General features: G+C 43.3%; 1 protein-coding gene across 6 annotated transcripts in view; it reads right to left on the reverse strand.

The window, feature by feature from the left end:
* Window positions 1-4,679, reverse strand: part of kat6a (K(lysine) acetyltransferase 6A) — a 35,276-nt gene extending 30,597 nt beyond the window's left edge. For 4 of the 6 annotated variants that reach the window (XM_053420567.1, XM_053420566.1, XM_053420565.1 and 1 more), the window contains exons 1-2: window positions 4,519-4,679; window positions 1,704-3,117 (exon numbers count right to left, since the gene is read on the reverse strand). In XM_053420567.1, coding sequence (XP_053276542.1) covers window positions 1,704-2,369 — 666 coding nt within the window. In that variant the 5' untranslated portion in view covers window positions 2,370-3,117; window positions 4,519-4,679. The other 2 variants (XM_053420563.1, XM_053420562.1) reach the window with 2 other exon arrangements.
* Between the last annotated feature and the right edge of the window lie 14,591 nt (window positions 4,680-19,270).

Genomic DNA, 19,270 nt, shown 5'->3' on the forward strand with positions numbered 1-19,270 from the left:
GGCGTCAATTTATTTGTTTACGTTTTTATTTAACTAATATTGGGAAGCCACCCAGTCATTAGCTGAGCAACTAGAGGAGGAAGTGGCTGATCTCTGTTTGTCTTAATAGGTGGACCATCTGCAGCCAAGCAGGTCACTGTGTTAGGCAGACCCCATGTGACTTCAGCCTGCTCTCTAGACTAATCCTACCCGACTGTGTATGTGTGCGTGTGTCTTTACCAGAGAGCTCTGTGGCTACAAAGACATGACCACACAGGGGCCAGATAAAGCCAGTAGCCAGTCAAAACAGTGTTTAGGACGAGTCTACTGTCCTACTGACTGATAACCTGGGTGACATATGACCTGATGATGGACCAAACGGTTGGCAGATATATTAGAGTTCTGTAAAATTCTAACAGGCTTGTAGAAATACATTATTGTAGGTGTGTGTGTGTGGTCTCAAGTAAGGATATGTGTAGTTTGTGGTTAGAACTGTGCTTCCTTCTTTGTGTGCAGCAATAAGTTGTGTGTGTGTGTGTGTGTGTGTGTGTGTGTGTGTGTGTGTGTGTGTGTGTGTGTGTGAATGAACATGTCCCTAGCCCTTACAACCAGAGGTTAGCAGGCGGCTGCGCTCTGTGATCAAGTTACAAAAGTGGGTGTGTTCCTGCTCTCTTCTGTCGCCTGCATGTCTGCCTCTCCCTCTAACTCATGCTGTCTCTCGCTCTCTTCTCCCTCTAGGTCTCTGCTGCTCTCTCACTTTCTGGAAACAGAGGTCTGAAGCTTGCGTCATCCAGGCCTCTTCCTCTGGCAGCACTACACGCCACCTCTCACTCGCTTGTCTGTGCTCCTCCCTTTCCCTCTCTTTATATCTGTCATTGTTTCTGTCTTTCTTTATATCTTTCTTCCTTTCGCCCATCTCTTGACAGCTACTGACAGGGAGCAGCCCAGCAGCTGGTACAGACTCCCTGCAGGAGGCTAGAAGCCATGTGACTCTCCTCCTCATCCACTGCTAAAAACTGGTCCACCAGCCGCCCACCCAGCATCACTCTGGCATTGCTTGGCTCGACCATAGCACTCACACATGCGATGTAAACCAGCTTCAATGATGTCTAACCTGCATCCTGGCCTATCTTCCAAAAACACACATTGATAGCATAATAAACACACTGCAATTTGTGGAGAGATGCTCACACTGGTATGTGCCTGATCTTACAGCTGCTGCCCAGCTCTTCTCAGCTACTTCTAAAAGTACTCTGCAATATGCCCACTGTAAACCACAACACCATATGCCAGATGAAAACGTCCAACTGACAGCCACGTATTTTAAGACCTTACTGTTCTATAGGAAATTATGGCCTTGTAGGGCCAATTAGACATGCAGCACTTATTACGCAAGTTAAATGTATGTGGTGTTTTCTGCAAAAGGAGCCAGGAAGCATTATTTTCTATATTTATCACACATCCATTCACTATCTCTCCATCGCTCCAAACTTTTTTGGACTGGAGGGAATGCCAGCTTTTTGGCACAATAACAAAGCAGCTACAGTTGTTGGTTCAGCGGGAAATCAGTGATCTCATCGGACATGTCTGACACTGCATGACCAAAGTGTTTGACACCTGATTACTTTTTTACATATATATATATATATATATATATACAAACTTTTGTTTGTACAAATTTGACCAGAAGGGCTCAATTTAATGTTTGTGTGCACAGACATTACCTTGTCTTTCTCATGAGGCATCAACCGTACAGGTGGTAGTGATCCCAGTGACACTTTTCCAGTCCCATCATCCTGGGAGCTGCTGCGACTGACGAGCTGGAACATTGGACCCTGCTTAACCACACGTCCATGGGCCACTGCCCTTTTCAAGGCCACCCTCAGGTGCTGGTGGAAGAGGCCAGGCCCCATGGAGCCACTGCCCGACAAGTAGGCCGCCACATCAGCCTGGCACTTAAGAAAGCGCTCAATGTTCTTTAAGCTGGAGCCACCAGGCTCATGGAGCCCCTCCAGCGCCCGCTTGATCAGCTTGTTCCAGTCGAGTCCCGGTTTCTTCCCCGAGTGGGAGTGAGAGCTACCACAGCCACTACTGCTGCCACCTCCCCCACCTCTTTCAGAGCTGCCACCACCTTTAGACTTGGGCAGAGCCAAGCGTCCAGGGTTATCAGGGTCCTTGTAGGAGTTTAGACCTTTGTTCGTGACCTTTAGGATTGTTCCATCCTTGACACTGAGCTCTAACTGCTCTAGAATCGTTTTGCGGTCAAGACCATGGACCATGGAGACAGCATTGCAAATGCGCTCCTCTGACGGTCGCTGCTTCTGCTTCTTTACCTTCTTGATGGCCTCTAGGATCCATTGGGTGTACATTGGGTTTGCCAGTTTCACCATGGCTGCAGCCTGGGTAGGTGCAGAGGCCTTGTGGCCTTACTGCAATGGCCGCTGACAGACAATAGGGACGTAAGGCGAGGAAATACCTGGCCTGCGCCGTAGCGCCGCCTCCTCTTCTTTGCCCTCTGCCTGCTTACTATCCCTTATCCTGGGGTCGAACAGAAAGTCCCTCAGAAGCTGAGTATGAGCAGCACGGATGGGAGCAGCTAACCATAGCACAAACCCACTGAACCAAGCTTCCACCCGGTAAAGTCACGTTCACCCTCCACCCACTCCCAGCCAGGTGACGGTCCTTGGCGAGAGGCAGGGGGCGTGGAGGAAGTAAAAGGTCTATTAGCAACTTGAACTCCAACAGTACACAGAGAAATGTAGAGTAGATATTTAAAAGGGGTGTTCAGAAATAAAAAGTTGTGTTTCCCACTTTGTCTGTCAACACCTGTTCAGTCCGTTTTGGGCTGCTGTTGAATTATCCAGTTCTTAAAGTGTGTAGTGAAAGATGCTCATCTTCTCCGAGACATGGAATTAGTGTTTCAATGATAATGGCGAGGGCGATACAGTAAAAAGGTTTCCTGCGAATAGTGACGATCCATGAGATGTTGATTCACGTTCCCTCCTCTTCCACTTGTTCTTTGCTTCTTTACCAGCAGCTCTGGACCTCTCAGCTCTTGGATGGAACAGATATCTCACCCTAGGGAGCAGCCAGGGCTGATCACCTTCATGCCTATTGCACCACAGTAGCTGACAAATCCTGCAGAAAACACACAAGAAAGAGGTTGGTGAAAAGTTGCAGATAAAGTGGAAGTACAGAAACAAAGTTCAGGCTTAGGTCAGAGAACCTAAGAGGGTGCATGCTTTTGAGGAAATCTGCTACAGTGTCCTCACACAGATCCACAAATAAGGCTATGCCCGCCTTACGGAAGCAACCTGAGGCTTCGGCATGCACTACTATCATAGATGAATACAATGAAGAGGAGCAAACAATCTTATCAACACATGTTACCACGAAATAGCTGGCTTGTCTGATTAGAGTGTAACCATGCTTAATTTGCTATTACAGTAATATTACTGTACTATCACAACCACAGCCAGTATGGCATAATACTGTCAACAAACGAGTTTGACCAGAAGCTGTGGTTACTACTAGAAATTGTACATACATGCCACAATATGACGGAAACGATGAGAAACAAAAGAGTAAACAAAACATCTTCCGCAAAACTGCACTAGCAGTTTGACTATGGGGCTAGTTGGGTTGCTAACGTAAACATGATGCAGTCAAAACACAGACTGTTAGCAAACATTAGCAGCGACGCTGGCTAAAAATGTAAGCAGACATAAGTGTCGCATCCCCAGACTGTTTCCTGATGTGATATGAAGCCGCCAAGTGTCCGACAACAAGCCTTCCCGCTTACTGCTGTTGTTTAGCAAGCTAACGACACATGCTAGCCACCGAGCTAACGTTGCGATTATGTTACTTACGTTACTTGCTAACCCAAAATGTAAACAGCATGAAACTATAGGTTAGCCGGCGCCTCTGCACTTAAAAACACACCATTCCCTCCTTCGCCCAAAAAAAACGGACAATACCGAGCACCACAGCTCAGCGAACAGGGCCAATAATATGATTTTGAATGACATTCAGATATTAACCTGAATTCGCGGCCTTGAAAAAAAAGGCACAATGCAACTTGCAGACGGCCATCTCTGCTAGCGGGCAAGTGCGAGACCGAAGCGGAGGTAGCAGCGAGTTCCGCAGCATTACGCGCTCTGCGGCGCCCTCCACAGCCCCCGTGCGGGTGAGCAGCCCGTGTCCGCTCAGAGGCGTCCCTGCAAGCGGACACCACCACGCCGACTTCCTCCCTCCGCCAACCGCCCTCCCACGTAACGCTACAGCCCGCGACGCGCTGAAGACAAGGCCGCTGGAACGAAGTAGCTAGGCCTCGGCTTCCCCCTCTCAGAGCCCCCCACCCACCTCGGCTATCATCCTCCTCTCCGTACCCCTCTCTTCCTCCACCTCTCGCGGTTCCTCATCCGAAAGCCCGAGCTGGTCCGGTTCTGGTTTGCCGAGGGAACCTCGGCAAAAAGCGGGCCGTGTTAGAAATAAAAAAAGCCCTCACTCCCTCTCCGTCCGGCTTCCGCTTCTACTCACCGGGATATCGTGACGAGCCGCCGAGGAGAAGGTGCCAAAACCGTGCGAAACGGAGACAACAACAAGCCTAAAAATGCAGCCAGAGACCAGGGGCTCTAGAGCCGACGCCATCTTTGAGTGAAACAGGAGCACGGCTGGTGGGGGAGGGGGGAACACCGAACCGTCAGGCTGGGCCAAGGGAGCGTCTGCATGGTGCGGGGCGAAGAGCCAGGGGAAGGGGGAGATTCACTGCAAGGCGCGGGGGGCGGCGGCGTGCTGTTGCTATGAGAGGGGTGTGGATACTGCTTGAGGACATGAGATGGAATAAAAGGACAGATGGTGATGGAGGGAGAGAGAGAGGGAGCAGAGGTGTTCTCACTTTCTCTGCTGTGCTACAGCCACATGAGGGAGATGCAAGGGAGCGTCTGCATTTTGCCCAACAGTTGTTAATAATAAAAAAAAAAACACCGAAGCCAATGAGCATGCCTTAACGTTAGAGGGTATTTAAAGATCAAAGCAGACATGCCTCCTCACTGCAGTCTATTGTAGCCGCTGAAGATGCCACACAGATCCAGTCCTGGTGATCAGACGCTGGTGTGGAGCTATAACACCACATGATAAAGCGTGTTATTATGTGCCTATGCAGAATAGTGTGCTGATGCATTGCTCTCCAGACTGTGAAACAGAGCATTATCCTCTCCCACCAAAGAAAGCGATTATGTAAACTGTCTGCGGCCGACCCACTTTGTTACATTTCATTACATGACAGTTGAGTCGAACACCTTCTCTTCATAATTTGCTGCCGAAAGCAGGGATTTTTCTAAGCAACATAAATTACAGCATCTGGTGACAGATGGAGGCAACATAATGTAAAGGTGTCAGTCGCTGTGTGCATGTGAAACTGCAGCATGCTCCATTTAGATGTGATTAGCTCCAGATTATGCACAAGTAGTGGATACTTTTAGTCCTAATGTGTAGTAGAGAATTAAGACTACAGCTTTAAAAAATGAGAGACTATTAATCATATCTCAGAACACACAGCCCAGATGTGGCACCTCTGGCCATCTTGTGACCCTGACACAACAGAATGTGGCCCACGCGGTAAATGGTGAATATGGCCAAAATAACACAAAACAAACTCGGCTCACCTTTGGTTGACATGTGGTATTACCATGGTTTACTTGTGGCCCCGATCTGGCAAAGAGGAGCAGAGTGCCCAACTGCCATCATTCCACGTTGTATGTGGGCTGAATGACAACGTGGCAGTGTGAGCCAGATCTGGCCCCAAACTATTTTGCTATTTGGGAGGGGTCGAGTACAACATATTGCGCCGTAACTTATGAATCTTTATTTGGGAACTTTGAACAGCTTAAGTACAGTCTTCTTATTATTCATAAGAAAAATAATCAATAAAGGGAAACTGATTTCGCTGCTTCAGTTTTATGATCATAGTGATACAGAGGCACTTGGGTTGGAAATCTGGCAGCAATCTTCCTTTTCTATTACAGCCTAATGCTGAAAGCTCCCAGGGTGGAAATTAAATTATCTGCAGCTTTGTGTAAAATGATGTGTACAGCAGTCCTCAGAGATGGATTATGGAGTGTCTTTTAGGAAGCAATTAGACCTGAGGTTTTCCCATGTTAGAGGTGTCTTGTGAGAGGTGGAGTCGCTGTCAGTGCGCTGGTGATCAAATAAAACCAGTAAGGTCACACTGTAGTTGCTGTTTATCTTGTCCTTCTTCTGGGACAGATAAATCACATTCCAACGACAAGGCAGTAATTTAAATTAATGATGGTGTTATTACACAGATAAATAGTGTGAAGTGTTAACACATGAACGGCCATTAGGGCGCCTCCTGAGGACTCACGTATCACATTAGTGTGTACAGTAGTCCAGCCAACAGATGGACAATACTCAGGGGAAGATTGCACAACATCTACTGTTCCCGGCTATGAATAAATAATGTCGTGTAGCATGATCCACGACAGAGACCATGTTCACCAATACACAACAGAAATAAACCAACGCATGGATGGGGTGGAGGTGTCAAGAGTAATTTTACAGTTATTTTGGTAAGATCATATTGATATTCATCATATCAATTTAAATATCAATTTACACAAATCTTTGATTTGTACAATATTTAGGTGAATTAAAAATGAATATGGGCTAACAGATACAGAATACACAATCATGTAAAATATAAAAGTCATATAACTACACTCAAGTTCTATCAACTTACTAGAACATAAACCTTTAGTGAATAAATGACAAGTGGATTGTCAGGAAATGGGAAACAATTCTGAAAACGGATTCATTGTTTGCAGGTGTAGTTCAAGATATTGAGAAAGACCCTTATTTGCTTTCTCTTTAAATGTTATATGAGAATATTAATACAACTCTCATGTCTGTCTGTTTGATATGGAGCTACAGCCAATACCTGTGTATCTTACTGTAAACACTCAAATTGGCAGAAGCCTCTTAGCATGGCTAAATCCTCACAAATTAAAATATTATATCTTGTTTGTTTAATAGAGGCAGGAGAAGTGACTCCCTGAGGCGTGGTTGCCATCATAAGGTTGCCAGGTAACCAGTAAGTTGAAGTCCATCCCTGTGCAAGAAGTATTCTGCTATCTACAAGGTAGAGGAAAACAAACAAGATACTGATAATTATAAATAATAATACATTTCATTTTTATAATGCGTTTAACAACATGTCATAATCAAACATTAAAAGCAGTTCTGAAGAGTTTTGAGTTGTTTTTTGAGGGTGGACGGTTCATTGCAACACGTTAATCAAAGAGATTTACAGGGGCTGGTAAGTGGACTTTGTGAATGCTATCAATCTTTTCATCTAATCCTTGGACAGAAAGTGAATAAGAGCATTTTTCAAAACGTCAAACTTAATAAATCAATTTACTAAGTAAAAACGTCAACAATTCTTCAGGTGCAAGTGGAAGAATTTTCCTTTTCTTCGATGCAAACTTTTAAGACTTTAGGTAAAAAAAAGTCACCTTAGACCCTAAAAAACTGTTGCAGATATTTAAGCTGCTTTTACCAGACCAAACAACTTTTCGACTCATCAGAGAAATATATGATGGATGATTGATGAAGAAAAATTACGTGTTTGCTTCTATAAACGCTAACATTTGTGTAAAAATGCTATATGTAACAATCTTATAACCTCAATTCTAATTTTAGTGGTTTTCCAAATAGGAGTTTCTGGTCATTAATGTGATTGAAAAACTGAACGTTAGCCTTATGTTATACCCCCAGCCACAAATGGATGTTTTGGTATGAGACCCCTGGTTTGTATTCTGTCTTCAGTGGAGAAAAGGAGACTAGTAATCCTTAGCTTCCTTTCATCCCCTTAATCCCTCCGTTTTTTGGGGGATTTCCATTCTCTGTGCATCCACCTGCTAGGGGCCCCGAGCCCCCAGCAAGCTGCACCAGTGTCCACCTGCCCCCCCTGCCTCACCCCCTCCCTTCTCTGACACACATGAACACACACATCCTGTCCACCTGATGCACAGCGGCACCTCTCTCTCTCCAGGCCTTGCTGCTGGCTTCCCCTTGCCTTCACTTTTTTCTTGCCTCTGTTTTAAAAGCTGGAACTTTGCCAAGGCAAATAAACTTAGGGCATCTCTTTCAGTCTTAGAAAAGGACATTTCACGCTTAATTAGCATGCTTGTTGTGTAGATGTTTTTTTTTTTTGTTACCAGGTTTTAATTGTGACAATTTCTCCAGTCTGTAAAAATTATTATTTTTATTCTAAACCCTCCTGTGGTTACATGTCACGTCCCCTATTGTGAAATGGACTTAAAATAGGACCTGATTGATTGTCTGTTTAGTTTCAGTAAATGAGGATGTTTATATACTGAGTCCAGCTGAGGGGACATTTATTTTCCAAGTAAACATGGTCACTTGACACATGACTAATTTAATTGAAACCCAAAGTAAAACCTTGGCTGCTAGAGCAGTGGAAATGTCAGGTGAATATAGGGTGAATTGATGAGACTTGAAGAATCGGACATTATCAAAAGCAGGTTTGGAAGTGACTGAGCTGGAAGCCAAAAAAAAGGAGCTCCATCCTCCCAGGCTGTCTTTAACTTTGCCTTGATAAAATGTGTAGATTTGAATATTGAGTGCAGCTGTGAGTAAGCTGCAGTCAATCTGTGCCACCACCCTGCACACCATATTTCTGAGTTCCTGTTATTTTTCTTTTTCGGGTGATGGCTGGAGTGCTGTGCTCAGATAGCCAGCCACTGTCCAAGGCTGCTTTTTTGTCCGTGTGAAACTAGCAGGCTTCCTGCTGTGTCTGGCTCATAGCCAAGTCCCCAAACCCTAACCCAACCACACACCCCCCCATCCACCACCACCACCACCACCACCACCACCATCCCATCCCAAACCCCTCCCATCCTAAAAAGCAGAAACACACAAACGGAAATTTCCAGGGTCCTGTGCGCCCAAGAGCATGCCCCCACCCATCCAGTAACCCCCACCACCACCCAATTGCCTCCTCCCTCCCTGTGGCCCCTGCTCGCTCCCCTGCCTTGAATCCAAAGGGGCGGAGAGCAGCTGGAAGGTGAAGTGCAGCTTGTGGGCGCTGAGCTGAAAGTCAGACCAGACACCTCTCATTCTCCTGCTGTCTGAAACCTCTCAGAAAACCCCATCTCTTTGACTTGAACCGGCGAGTGCCTAAGAGTGCCACAGAGTACACTTGTACGCCCGGCATTAGCACTGGTTGAACTACTCTGTTTGACAAATCAATTGTCCTGCTGTGGTTGGCAGTCGCTGTAAGTGTATGTACACTTCAAGCAGGGACCTCTGACAAGGCCATTAACATGCACAAATGGCTGTGACTTAAACTCTATTAAGAGCAGCAGAGGAGGAAAAAGTCACAGTAATAAATGCTGCTGAAGCAAGAAAACCCCTGACACATCTTTTCCTAATTCTCTTACTCTTAAAGGCAGGAGTCATAAGGCAGCCATTTAATCTGGTGGGTTTATCGAAATCATGATTCAAGAGAGACCTGAGAACAGGAAACTTTCATAGTCGGACAAGCATGCAATCAGCATACAAACAAAGTAACATCAAACAGTGAAACGTTCAAAGGGGTAAGAATCAAGTTTAGTAATAATTTGCAGTTTATTCCATTCAAATCAGTTCACTACTTATATATTACACTGTCTATGTTCCGTCCACGCAAAAAAGCCCAAGTTTAAAACACATTATTCACAGTTTTACTGGAGATTTCGTGCTAAACTATTTTGGTCAGCAAACTGAGCCAAGATAGCAGTTTCCATTCGTAATGCTAAACTATTTATTGACTGTACAGATATGAGAAAGATATCAGATATTTTTGCCAAAATTTTCTTTTTCCTTTAACTCTATACACAAAACACCTTTAGTTTTTTAGTTGAGGTCCAAATGTATTTAGAATGACTGTCTGTGATCAAATTCCAATGTGTTGGAGGCGGGAAGTGGGATAACCTAAAGATATGGGGAAGAGATTAACTAGACAACAGTGATTTCCACGGCTTTGCCCTTTAGCTCCTATTTGTTCTGGAGGTTTGCTGTGTTCACGCTGGTTAAACAGCATCAAGCTAGTTTTTCCTGAGAGTGAAAAAGTTCATCTGTGACCACACAACTTCAGCACAGATGATTTTTTGTTGTTGTTGCTTTCACACAAAAAATCCGAAGCAAATATATCACATGATGCCTTGTTTGACTGTTTGGTATTCAGACCTCCCACATCACAGGCTCCTTCCCGAGTCCAAGCCTCGCAGTCTTGGAGTAGAGCAGCTCTGCAGTGTTTGCAGAGCAGGATGCACCACAGACAACAATACAGCCTCCAAGACTCTCTTACACACACACGCATTCCTGTGGGAATGGTGTTGGGGGGGGGGGGGGGGGACTTAACCTCTGGAGCTCGGCAGGCTTTGTTTAAGTCTCCCATACCCCCCCCCCCCCCCCCCCCCAACCAACACCTTTTTTTTAAACCAAGCACTCATTTACTTATACAACAAGCTTTTTCTTACATTAGAACATAAAGACCTCCTTAATGAATTCCATTAAGAGGCAGGAGAGAGATTTATGTCAGAAAGGATATGTTGGATAATGGGCGAGTGAACTAAAATGATATGAATCTTTGATTTCATCAATATGAGCCTGGCAATATATATTAAAGCCCCTCATATTGCAGTCATTTATATTAATGATACCACTTTCACATTACTGCAGGGTAATGAAGGCAAAAAAGTGTACGTTCCCATGAGTGATGAGCCCTCCACGCTCGTCCTAAATTGCATTACAGAGGCTGTAATAATCAGCGTTGTCATTACGTAAACTGTGGTGAATCAGTAACTCATTCAATATGCTCCCTAATTGAATAATTTGATTCTTGTCTGTGTAAAGATATGCATGTTTGCCTTCCCCTGTGCGAACAAGAGGCAACAGATGGAGCATGTTATGAAATGATATTGATGTAAATGAAAGATTCACAGATTATCATGAGAGAAGTGTAACAATGTGACATGCTTATATGCATCACGCTGAACGTGATAAACACCTGCAATGCTTTTGGATAACAGTATCTATAGGCCAGGTGACAATGACAGAGGGCTTGCTGGGTTTTTCATATGGAAAAAGACAACAGAACCTGCTGCTGAGAGCGATGATTATATCAAGTCTCATCCATCCAGGTTTTCCTCCTGCATGTTTTCTGCCTGGAAACAGGCATGCACAGGGGAGGAGTATTGAGTAAACTCATGTCAAATCATATTTTCTGCCTATTTATGTGCAGAATACATAAGCACTTTCATTACCCACTTAACAGTCTGACATAAATCTTAAGGGGGAAATGTCTTAATTGACTTTTAGTTGTATTGATGGTTGGTTACCCACTTAACAGTGTTTCATAGGTAAATCTTTAATTTTTATACAGTTAAAAAATGACACAGTCTACCTGCACACTGGTCCAAATGTACATGTCAGTATTTGAATACCCATAACATATATTTATATTATATTTCTATCATGAGATTTGGTTGCATCGTCAGTTCATTAGTTGGTCCCTCCTCCGCATTTCCAAGAAATGGTGTAAAAACATTCACGGTCCCTTGATGAATCCAACTGACTTTGTTGATCTCTGATTTCCCCCCCAGCTTCGACAACACGGTCTTGACTGAACTGTCCAGTATTGTTAAACGGATTGTCAAGGAATTTCAATGAACTGTAGTGACTTTGGTGGTCTCCTGATTTAAATTTTCACACTTGCTGCTTATGGGGATAAGTACCTGGATGATGAAAGAAACTGAGTAAAAAGCATTGGATTCTCCAAATGGTTTCTATGTTGGCTGAAGCATCGACATAAGTTTGAATTTACTCAGGTAATGGAAATATCGGTTTCATTGCACATCCATGTATTTGGGGGGAGCTTTGACGAGAGAGCTGATAGGGCGGGGGGGATAGTCACTGTTCTTTCTATATTTTCCTGGTTTAAAGCAGTCGGTGGATATTTTGGCAGCCCACGATCAAGGTCACTTGTTGCAACATCATTAATTCCAGTGAGTGCACAATGGCTGTGTTGACAACACTGTCTTGTCAAACTTCACACACTACACCAGTGAGTATACTGTTTAATACATGCAAGTTCACTGACTCAATGATTCGATTTTAGAAACAGGCAAGAGCCAACAACCATGGTGAAGGCTCAAATGCTAAGACTACACTCAGGCAGAGTGGTGCATTGAGCTAATGATGGTGAGAGATGAAAACTCTGGGAATCAAAAGTTAGCTCTGAACTTGACTGCCATCCCTTCTCTTAGGAAAGCAAATGTGAAAAAAATTGTATTTGATAAATCTGTTATTATGTATAAGCTTTTATTGAACGCTGGTATCAACATTCCAAAATCACTCAACACAAAACAAATTGGAGAAAAAGGTTCAGACCTGTGGGTCAACCATGGGAGCAGCAGGCTGACTAGTACCTCCTGTACCTGACCAGTCTGACTGAGAGGACAGACGAGGTTCACTTAGATACGTCCCATCCACTTCCAGCAGAGCTCCAGTCAGTCCCTTCCCGTCAGAGGCAGATATACCCTGATAGGAGAACGAGCTAAACTCACTTATTCCCATGGCAATAACTCAATTACAGAAGATTTGGTGGCCATGACAAGTGAGGGGCAATGCTTGGAGCAGGGGATGAGAAATAAAATGGACTATCGGATGTGAATAAATGGATACATTGGCATGTGCAGTATATTACCCACTATTTATTCTGATAATAATCCTTGGTGTACAGTTATTGATGTGCACTTTAAATGTCTGCCTGGACACTGATGATATTAACAATGGCTGCTGGATCATTGTGGTTTCTGTTTCTTTCAATGGTTTACTGTCGGCTGTATTTTCAGGTATATGGTTATTGTTATGCACTTTAAATGGCTGCCTGGAGTAGGGTAGTATTAATGGTGGCTGTTATATATGATTTGTGTTGTTGTTTCTGTTTATTTGATGTTCATTTGAATGTCCGGTGCTGCACCACAAAATACCTCTCAGAGGAGGTATAAGGTCTTCTACGTCTAAGTTTATTTGACAAGCAGATTACATGGGGTATATTGGCTCCCCTCAGCCTAGTTGTGCTTTGGGCTAAATGATAACGTCTTCATACAAACCTTCTTACAAGGACAATGCTAACATACATGGGAAGTATAACACTTCTCATGATCACCATCTACAGTGCCTTGCATAAGTATTCACCCCCTTTGGACTTTTCTACATTTTTTCATGGTATAACCACAGATTAAAATTTATTTCATCGTGAGTTTATGTAATGGACCAACACAAAATAGTGCATCATTTGGAAGTGGGGGGAAATATTACATGGATTTCACAATTATTTACAAATAAAAATCTGAAAAGTGTTGAGTGCATATGTATTCACCCCCTTTACTGTGAAACCCCTAACAAAGATCTGGTGCGACCAATTGCATTCACAAGTCACATTTGCAAGTCACATAATTAGTAAATAGGGTCCACCTGTCGGCAATTTAATCTCAGTATAAATACACCTGTTCTGTGACGGACTCAGAGTTTGTTGGAGATCATTACTGAACAAACAGCATCATGAAGACCAAGGAGCTCACCAAACAGGTCAGGGATAAAGTTGTGGAGAAATATGAAGCAGGGTTAGGTTATAAAAAAATATCCAGAGCTTTGAACATCTCTCTGAGCACCATAAAATCCATCATAAGAAAATGGAAAGAATATGGCACAACCGCAAATCTACCAAGAGGAGGCCGTCCACCCAAACTGAAGAGTCGGACAAGGAGAAAATTAATCAGAGAAGCAACCAGGAGGCCCATGGTTACTCTGGAGGAGTTGCAGAGATCCACAGCTGAGGTGGGAGAATCTTTCCACAGGAGAACTATTAGTCGTCTACTCCACAAATCTGGCCTTTATGGAAGAGTCGCAAGAAGAAAGCCATTGTTGAAAGGGATCCATAAAAAATCCCGTTTGGAGTTTGCCAGAAGCCATGTGGGAGACACAGCAAACATGTGGAAGAAGGTGCTCTGGTCAGATGAGACCAAAATTGAACTTTTTGGCCTCAATGCAAAACGCTATGTGTGGCGAAAACCCAACACTGCCCATCACCCTGAGCACACCATCCCAACAGTGAAACATGGTGGTGGTAGCATCATGCTGTGGGGATGCTTCTCTTCAGCAGGTACAGGGAAACTGGTCAGAATAGAGGGAAAGATGGATGGAGCCAAATACAGGGACATCTTTGAAGAAAATCTGATGCAGTCTGCAAAAGACTTGAGACTGGGGCGGAGGTTCATCTTCCAGCAGGACAATGACCCTAAACATACAGCCAGAGCTACAAAGGAATGGTTTGGATTAAAGAATGTTAATGTCTTAAAATGGCCCAGTCAAAGCCCAGACCTCAATCCAATAGAGAATCTATGGCAAGACTTGAAGATTGCGGTTCACAGACGGTCTCCATCCAATCTGACTGAGCTTCATCTTTTTTGCCAAGAAGAATGGACAAACCTTTCCATCTCTAGATGTGCAAAGCTGGTAGAGACATACCCCAAAAGACTTGCAGCTGTAATTGCAGCGAAAGGGGGTTCTACCAAGTATTGACACAGGGGGGTGAATACTTATGCACCCAACAGATGTCAACTTTTTTGTTCTCATTATTTGTGTCACAATAAAATTTATTTTGCACCTCCAAAGTACTATGCATGTTTTGTTGATCAAACGGGAAAAAGTTTATTTAAGTCTATTTGAATTCCAGTTAGTAACAGTACATAATGGGAAAAAGTCCAAGGGGGGTGAATACTTATGCAAGGCACTGTATCTACCAATTCCGGAAATGTCTGTCTGTATGTAGAATGCATATCTCGAGAACCATTCATCTTATCAGCTTCACACTTGGTTTGTGTGTGGTAAAGGAACCAAGGAAGTACAATTTGGACACATGCTAGGTTCAATACAAAGTTTGAATTATCAGATGACCTGTGCTTTGTGGCTTTGATGGCTGGCACCCATTTCCCAGGATTCTCAGTTCAGGCTTCTGCATACTAAGGCAAGCTTCACTGAATTTTGAATAAACAGGTGAAGAGTTCTTTGTACAGCAGCACTAAAGTGTGATGTCCTTTTCTTGCCTTCTGTCTTTATTTGCTTATATTCATATGCCCTCCATTACTGAGGGCCATGTTTACAGTTTCAGCAATAAAGCTGCAACCAGCATTACCACAGTCAGAGAAAATATCCCATTTCAAAGAGGCAGGTTTAGAGGTACTAGTTTAAATCAAAACCAGACATACTGTAGGTGTTCAGGCAACCAAATGTTAAGACACACACCACATAACTGTAACAAAGACCTCATCAGGATGTGTCCTCTAGCCACCATAGATTTCTGTTCCAAATGTGAAATCCATTCATTCTGTTGGGCAGATATTACAGGGTGAAATGACACTGCCATCTCGAAAGCTATGTAAAAAACATGAATGAAACTTTCAGCTCTTATCTTTGTGACAGCAGCAAGTCACAGCAAGTCCACAGAGAGCCACGCAGCCCTGCATGCGTGCCAGTGAACTTCCTGCTCTGAGGTCATCAGACCAAGAAATTCAACTTAACCCCACCATGGCAGACACTCCAGTCTGGCCCTGGGGCTCTGAGTCCTTCCCTGACCCGCAGAGTCTCAACATCCCCTTTTACTGGAGCGAGGGCCTGGAAGTCATCAGTGATACTGGCAACACACAGGGAGCTCTGAGGTCATCAATAATGACTCCATTTACTTAACACCGACCCAAACACCTGCTCATTTATCATGGCTGACACGTGTCGGCCTGGCCCATTTCTCACAGAGGAGCCAGCCACTGCAGATCTTCATCAGGTCACCTTTGGCTCTGAGAGGGCTTTATTAGTGCAGGGATTAATACACAGAAAATATACAGAGTTCAGTGAAAACACTTACACAGTCGTGCTTGTAGCTTAACTGGCTTTTTACTGCAACTTCCTGAACGCTAAAGCCACTGCAAAAATACTTTGATTGAACTTGGTGGATAAAGTGTTTGGTTGCATTTAGCAGGGAACTTGTGCACTAAATATCTAAAATGACAGAAAACATCATTGAGAAAACATTATTTGAGGTGTTCTTTTACCATTTCGTTTGGTCCGTGTCCCATTCATTGACATGGAGGATGCAGGATTTCTGAGCTGTACTGCTACCAGCCACCAGGTAGTGAATGAGACTTTGGCTTCACTTTTGAGGCGCTGTCATGTAATCCATCTTTTTATGGCGTCTATAGTTTATAGGAGCCAGTAAACAAACTGAGCTGACCAATACGAGAGCTCATGGTCGATGTGTATGGACACATTCATTTAAAATGCAAATATTGAACTTAAATTAGACGTTTAAGTTTTGCTGGCAGATATCATGCCTACGTATCAGAATAGTGTTTAGCTTTCCCACTTTCCCATCAGCCTCAACTGTACTTTAGTGTGGTATACAAAGTACAGTTGAGGCTGATGGGAGCAAATTTTCGGCAAGGATTGATCATAAACCAAAGTATTGGACACATTAAAACTCTGACCAGCAGTTGACACTAATAGAAGGTCGGGAGACTATGGGTATGATTGTCGATACATAAATCCAACAAGGCTTTTCACTCAAAACTGCAACTATTACCTTCATGGTGGTACTACAGGAAACAGGAGGGCACCATTGAATTCTCGCTTTCATCCTCTGGGGACCCTGAACGTCTCATGACAGACTGACAATGCCATATTTACTAGGTATCGAGTCTAAAATACATATTCAGCTTATTAATTATTACTATGGTTTGTTTTTAAAATGTGTCCTTTGAAGAGCCCTGTTTTGTGAGCGCAACATATTTTTATTTACTAGCACTGAGTTTGCAACACTTCTTAAACTAAATCTCTGAGGCCCCTTTGCAGAAGTAGTTGCTGCCTTCAGCTCGATGCTCACACAGTTGAGCAGAGTTGAAGATGGAGCATCTCTTCGGGGATTTCTTCAAGAAATAGCAACAGTTCTTGTCTTCCAGTTGCTATGGTAGACTGGCTGCTTCCACAGGAGACACCATGTTGATGATGTTGCCTCAGCGGACTTCAACCCCCAGGACCAGCATGCGTCAGGTAGAAAAGACTTTAATATCATTGAGCATTTCTGATGCAGATCTGCACTGCAGCAGTTTTTGTTGTTTATTTCCTCATAGCAGCTTTTATTAAAAACATACAGAGGGAGTGGGTCTGGAACATTTCCCAGCATGCAACAGGTTGACGGGTGCACACACCCTGGACAGGTCCATAGTCCACTACACAGAGCCAGAAAGGAACGGCTCACATCCATGTCCAGAGGGAATGCATGTTTCTGGAGTGTGGAGGAAATTCATGTGAAGAGATTCAAACCCTGCAGGACATCCATGATAGTTACATCACCATGTAAGGATGTTTCCAAGGTGCCTCTGTGGATATAAAATGGGTCAATGATCAAATAAAATAATAAACTTAGTGCTGGAAAATACATGATCAGTCCTGACAACATCTATATATCTGTCCATCTACTCCAGAGATCTCTGTTCGTCTTTATGTGGAACACGTCTCGAAAACCGTTCATGTTATTGGCTTCACATTGACATTGGTAAAGGAGCAATTTGGACCCAAGATACATTCAATATTAATAAAGTCAAGCAGCAGATGGGAAACTTCAATTTAAATAATGTTATCAATACCATAACGTCAACAACAACTGATTCTCCAGTTCAGGTTTCTTATTACTGAGACGAGCTTCAGTGAACTTGAATAAACAGCGGAACAGGAAAAACAAGCTTTCTTATTGTGCTGTCTGCAGCTATTGGGGATAAATAGTTTGATGCATTGATCAAATGAAGGTTTTAATTCCCTTGCAGCAGCTGCAGGTTCAGTTCTGACCTGGACCTTAGCCGTGTGTCATTTCTCGCATCTTCATTGCAACCATTTTCACTTAAGAAACTAAGATACTGCAGACATTCATTGTTATAATCTGTACAGTTTGTTTCTTGAGTGAAAGAGCTGCGTTGACATTCTACGTCTTTAGGATTCTACAGTCCGGTCTTATAAATCCAGGTTTTCTACAACAATGAAATTGGACAGATGGTCAAATCATTTGTTTTTATATATGAGTAAGTGCGTAGTTAACATTGAAACAGACTCTTCTGTTCCCCACCTGCAGACCGTGTTTTCCACATTGTATCAGTGAAGACTGAGACAAGTTCAGACATGTATAAAGATGTATTCAGGTATGTTACGGTGCAGCTCAGTGTGAGCTGCGCACACACACGCACACATACACACACGCACAGTCAATGGTCTTAGCTGTAGCAAAAATAAAAAAATCTAATAATGAACCATGAATCCTGTTTTCTGGAAGACACAAACTTGATGGCACCTTTTCCTGCTCTGGCCTCGCTCTGCACGTGTTCACAGAAAAATTTGAAACAGTCAGTGACAGTGTTTTGTAAAAGCTGCTATACCACACATGACACGTGGCTTATTACACAGTGAGGATTATTTATAGCACAACTACATAATGCTCTGTAGGATATGGCACTCATACTGAATGAAGGAATATATTTATGTGGAAATGTTTTTGATCCCTTTAGTAGATTTCCAGACATTTGAAGGATCTCTGCATCGAGCTCTGGAGGCTTAAGTTGGAACAAAATAAAACAGTGGGTTGTCTTTTAATCTGAGCCGTTTGATTTTATCACAGTAAATTCATTCACAGACAAGTGGGACTTAAATGAGGAGGAACAGGATCACAGTGGATGCCGCAGAATCAAAGGTGTTTTTTTATCTGAAGAATTCTTCATCGTTAACAACCTGCTGCCTATGTTACCCACAATGCAACATGACAGTCATTTAGTCAGGGGTGTACATCATAATTGGAAACATCACATGAGGGAATTTACAAGACTCCTCACAATTGACTGTATATTAAGATGGATGACATGATTGCTCTCTATAAGTGAAGCCAAAGCACCACATTTGCCACCTGCTGGCCGGCTGCAGTATAGGTAAAAAAATTTCCCTAACTCCATGTAAGGGGATGGGACTTGTACCAAACTAAAAAGTGTATGTTCCCGTTGAATAAATTAGTTTGTCATTTTCAATTTGCCATCATCACACTGATGTTTGTCGCAGTGTTAATTTTTCAGGCAAGTTTGGTTTAATTATTTGATGATGTAAAAACGCGGAG

Source organism: Pleuronectes platessa, chromosome 4, assembly GCF_947347685.1.
Source record: "Pleuronectes platessa chromosome 4, fPlePla1.1, whole genome shotgun sequence".
Classification (NCBI taxonomy): domain Eukaryota; kingdom Metazoa; phylum Chordata; class Actinopteri; order Pleuronectiformes; family Pleuronectidae; genus Pleuronectes; species Pleuronectes platessa.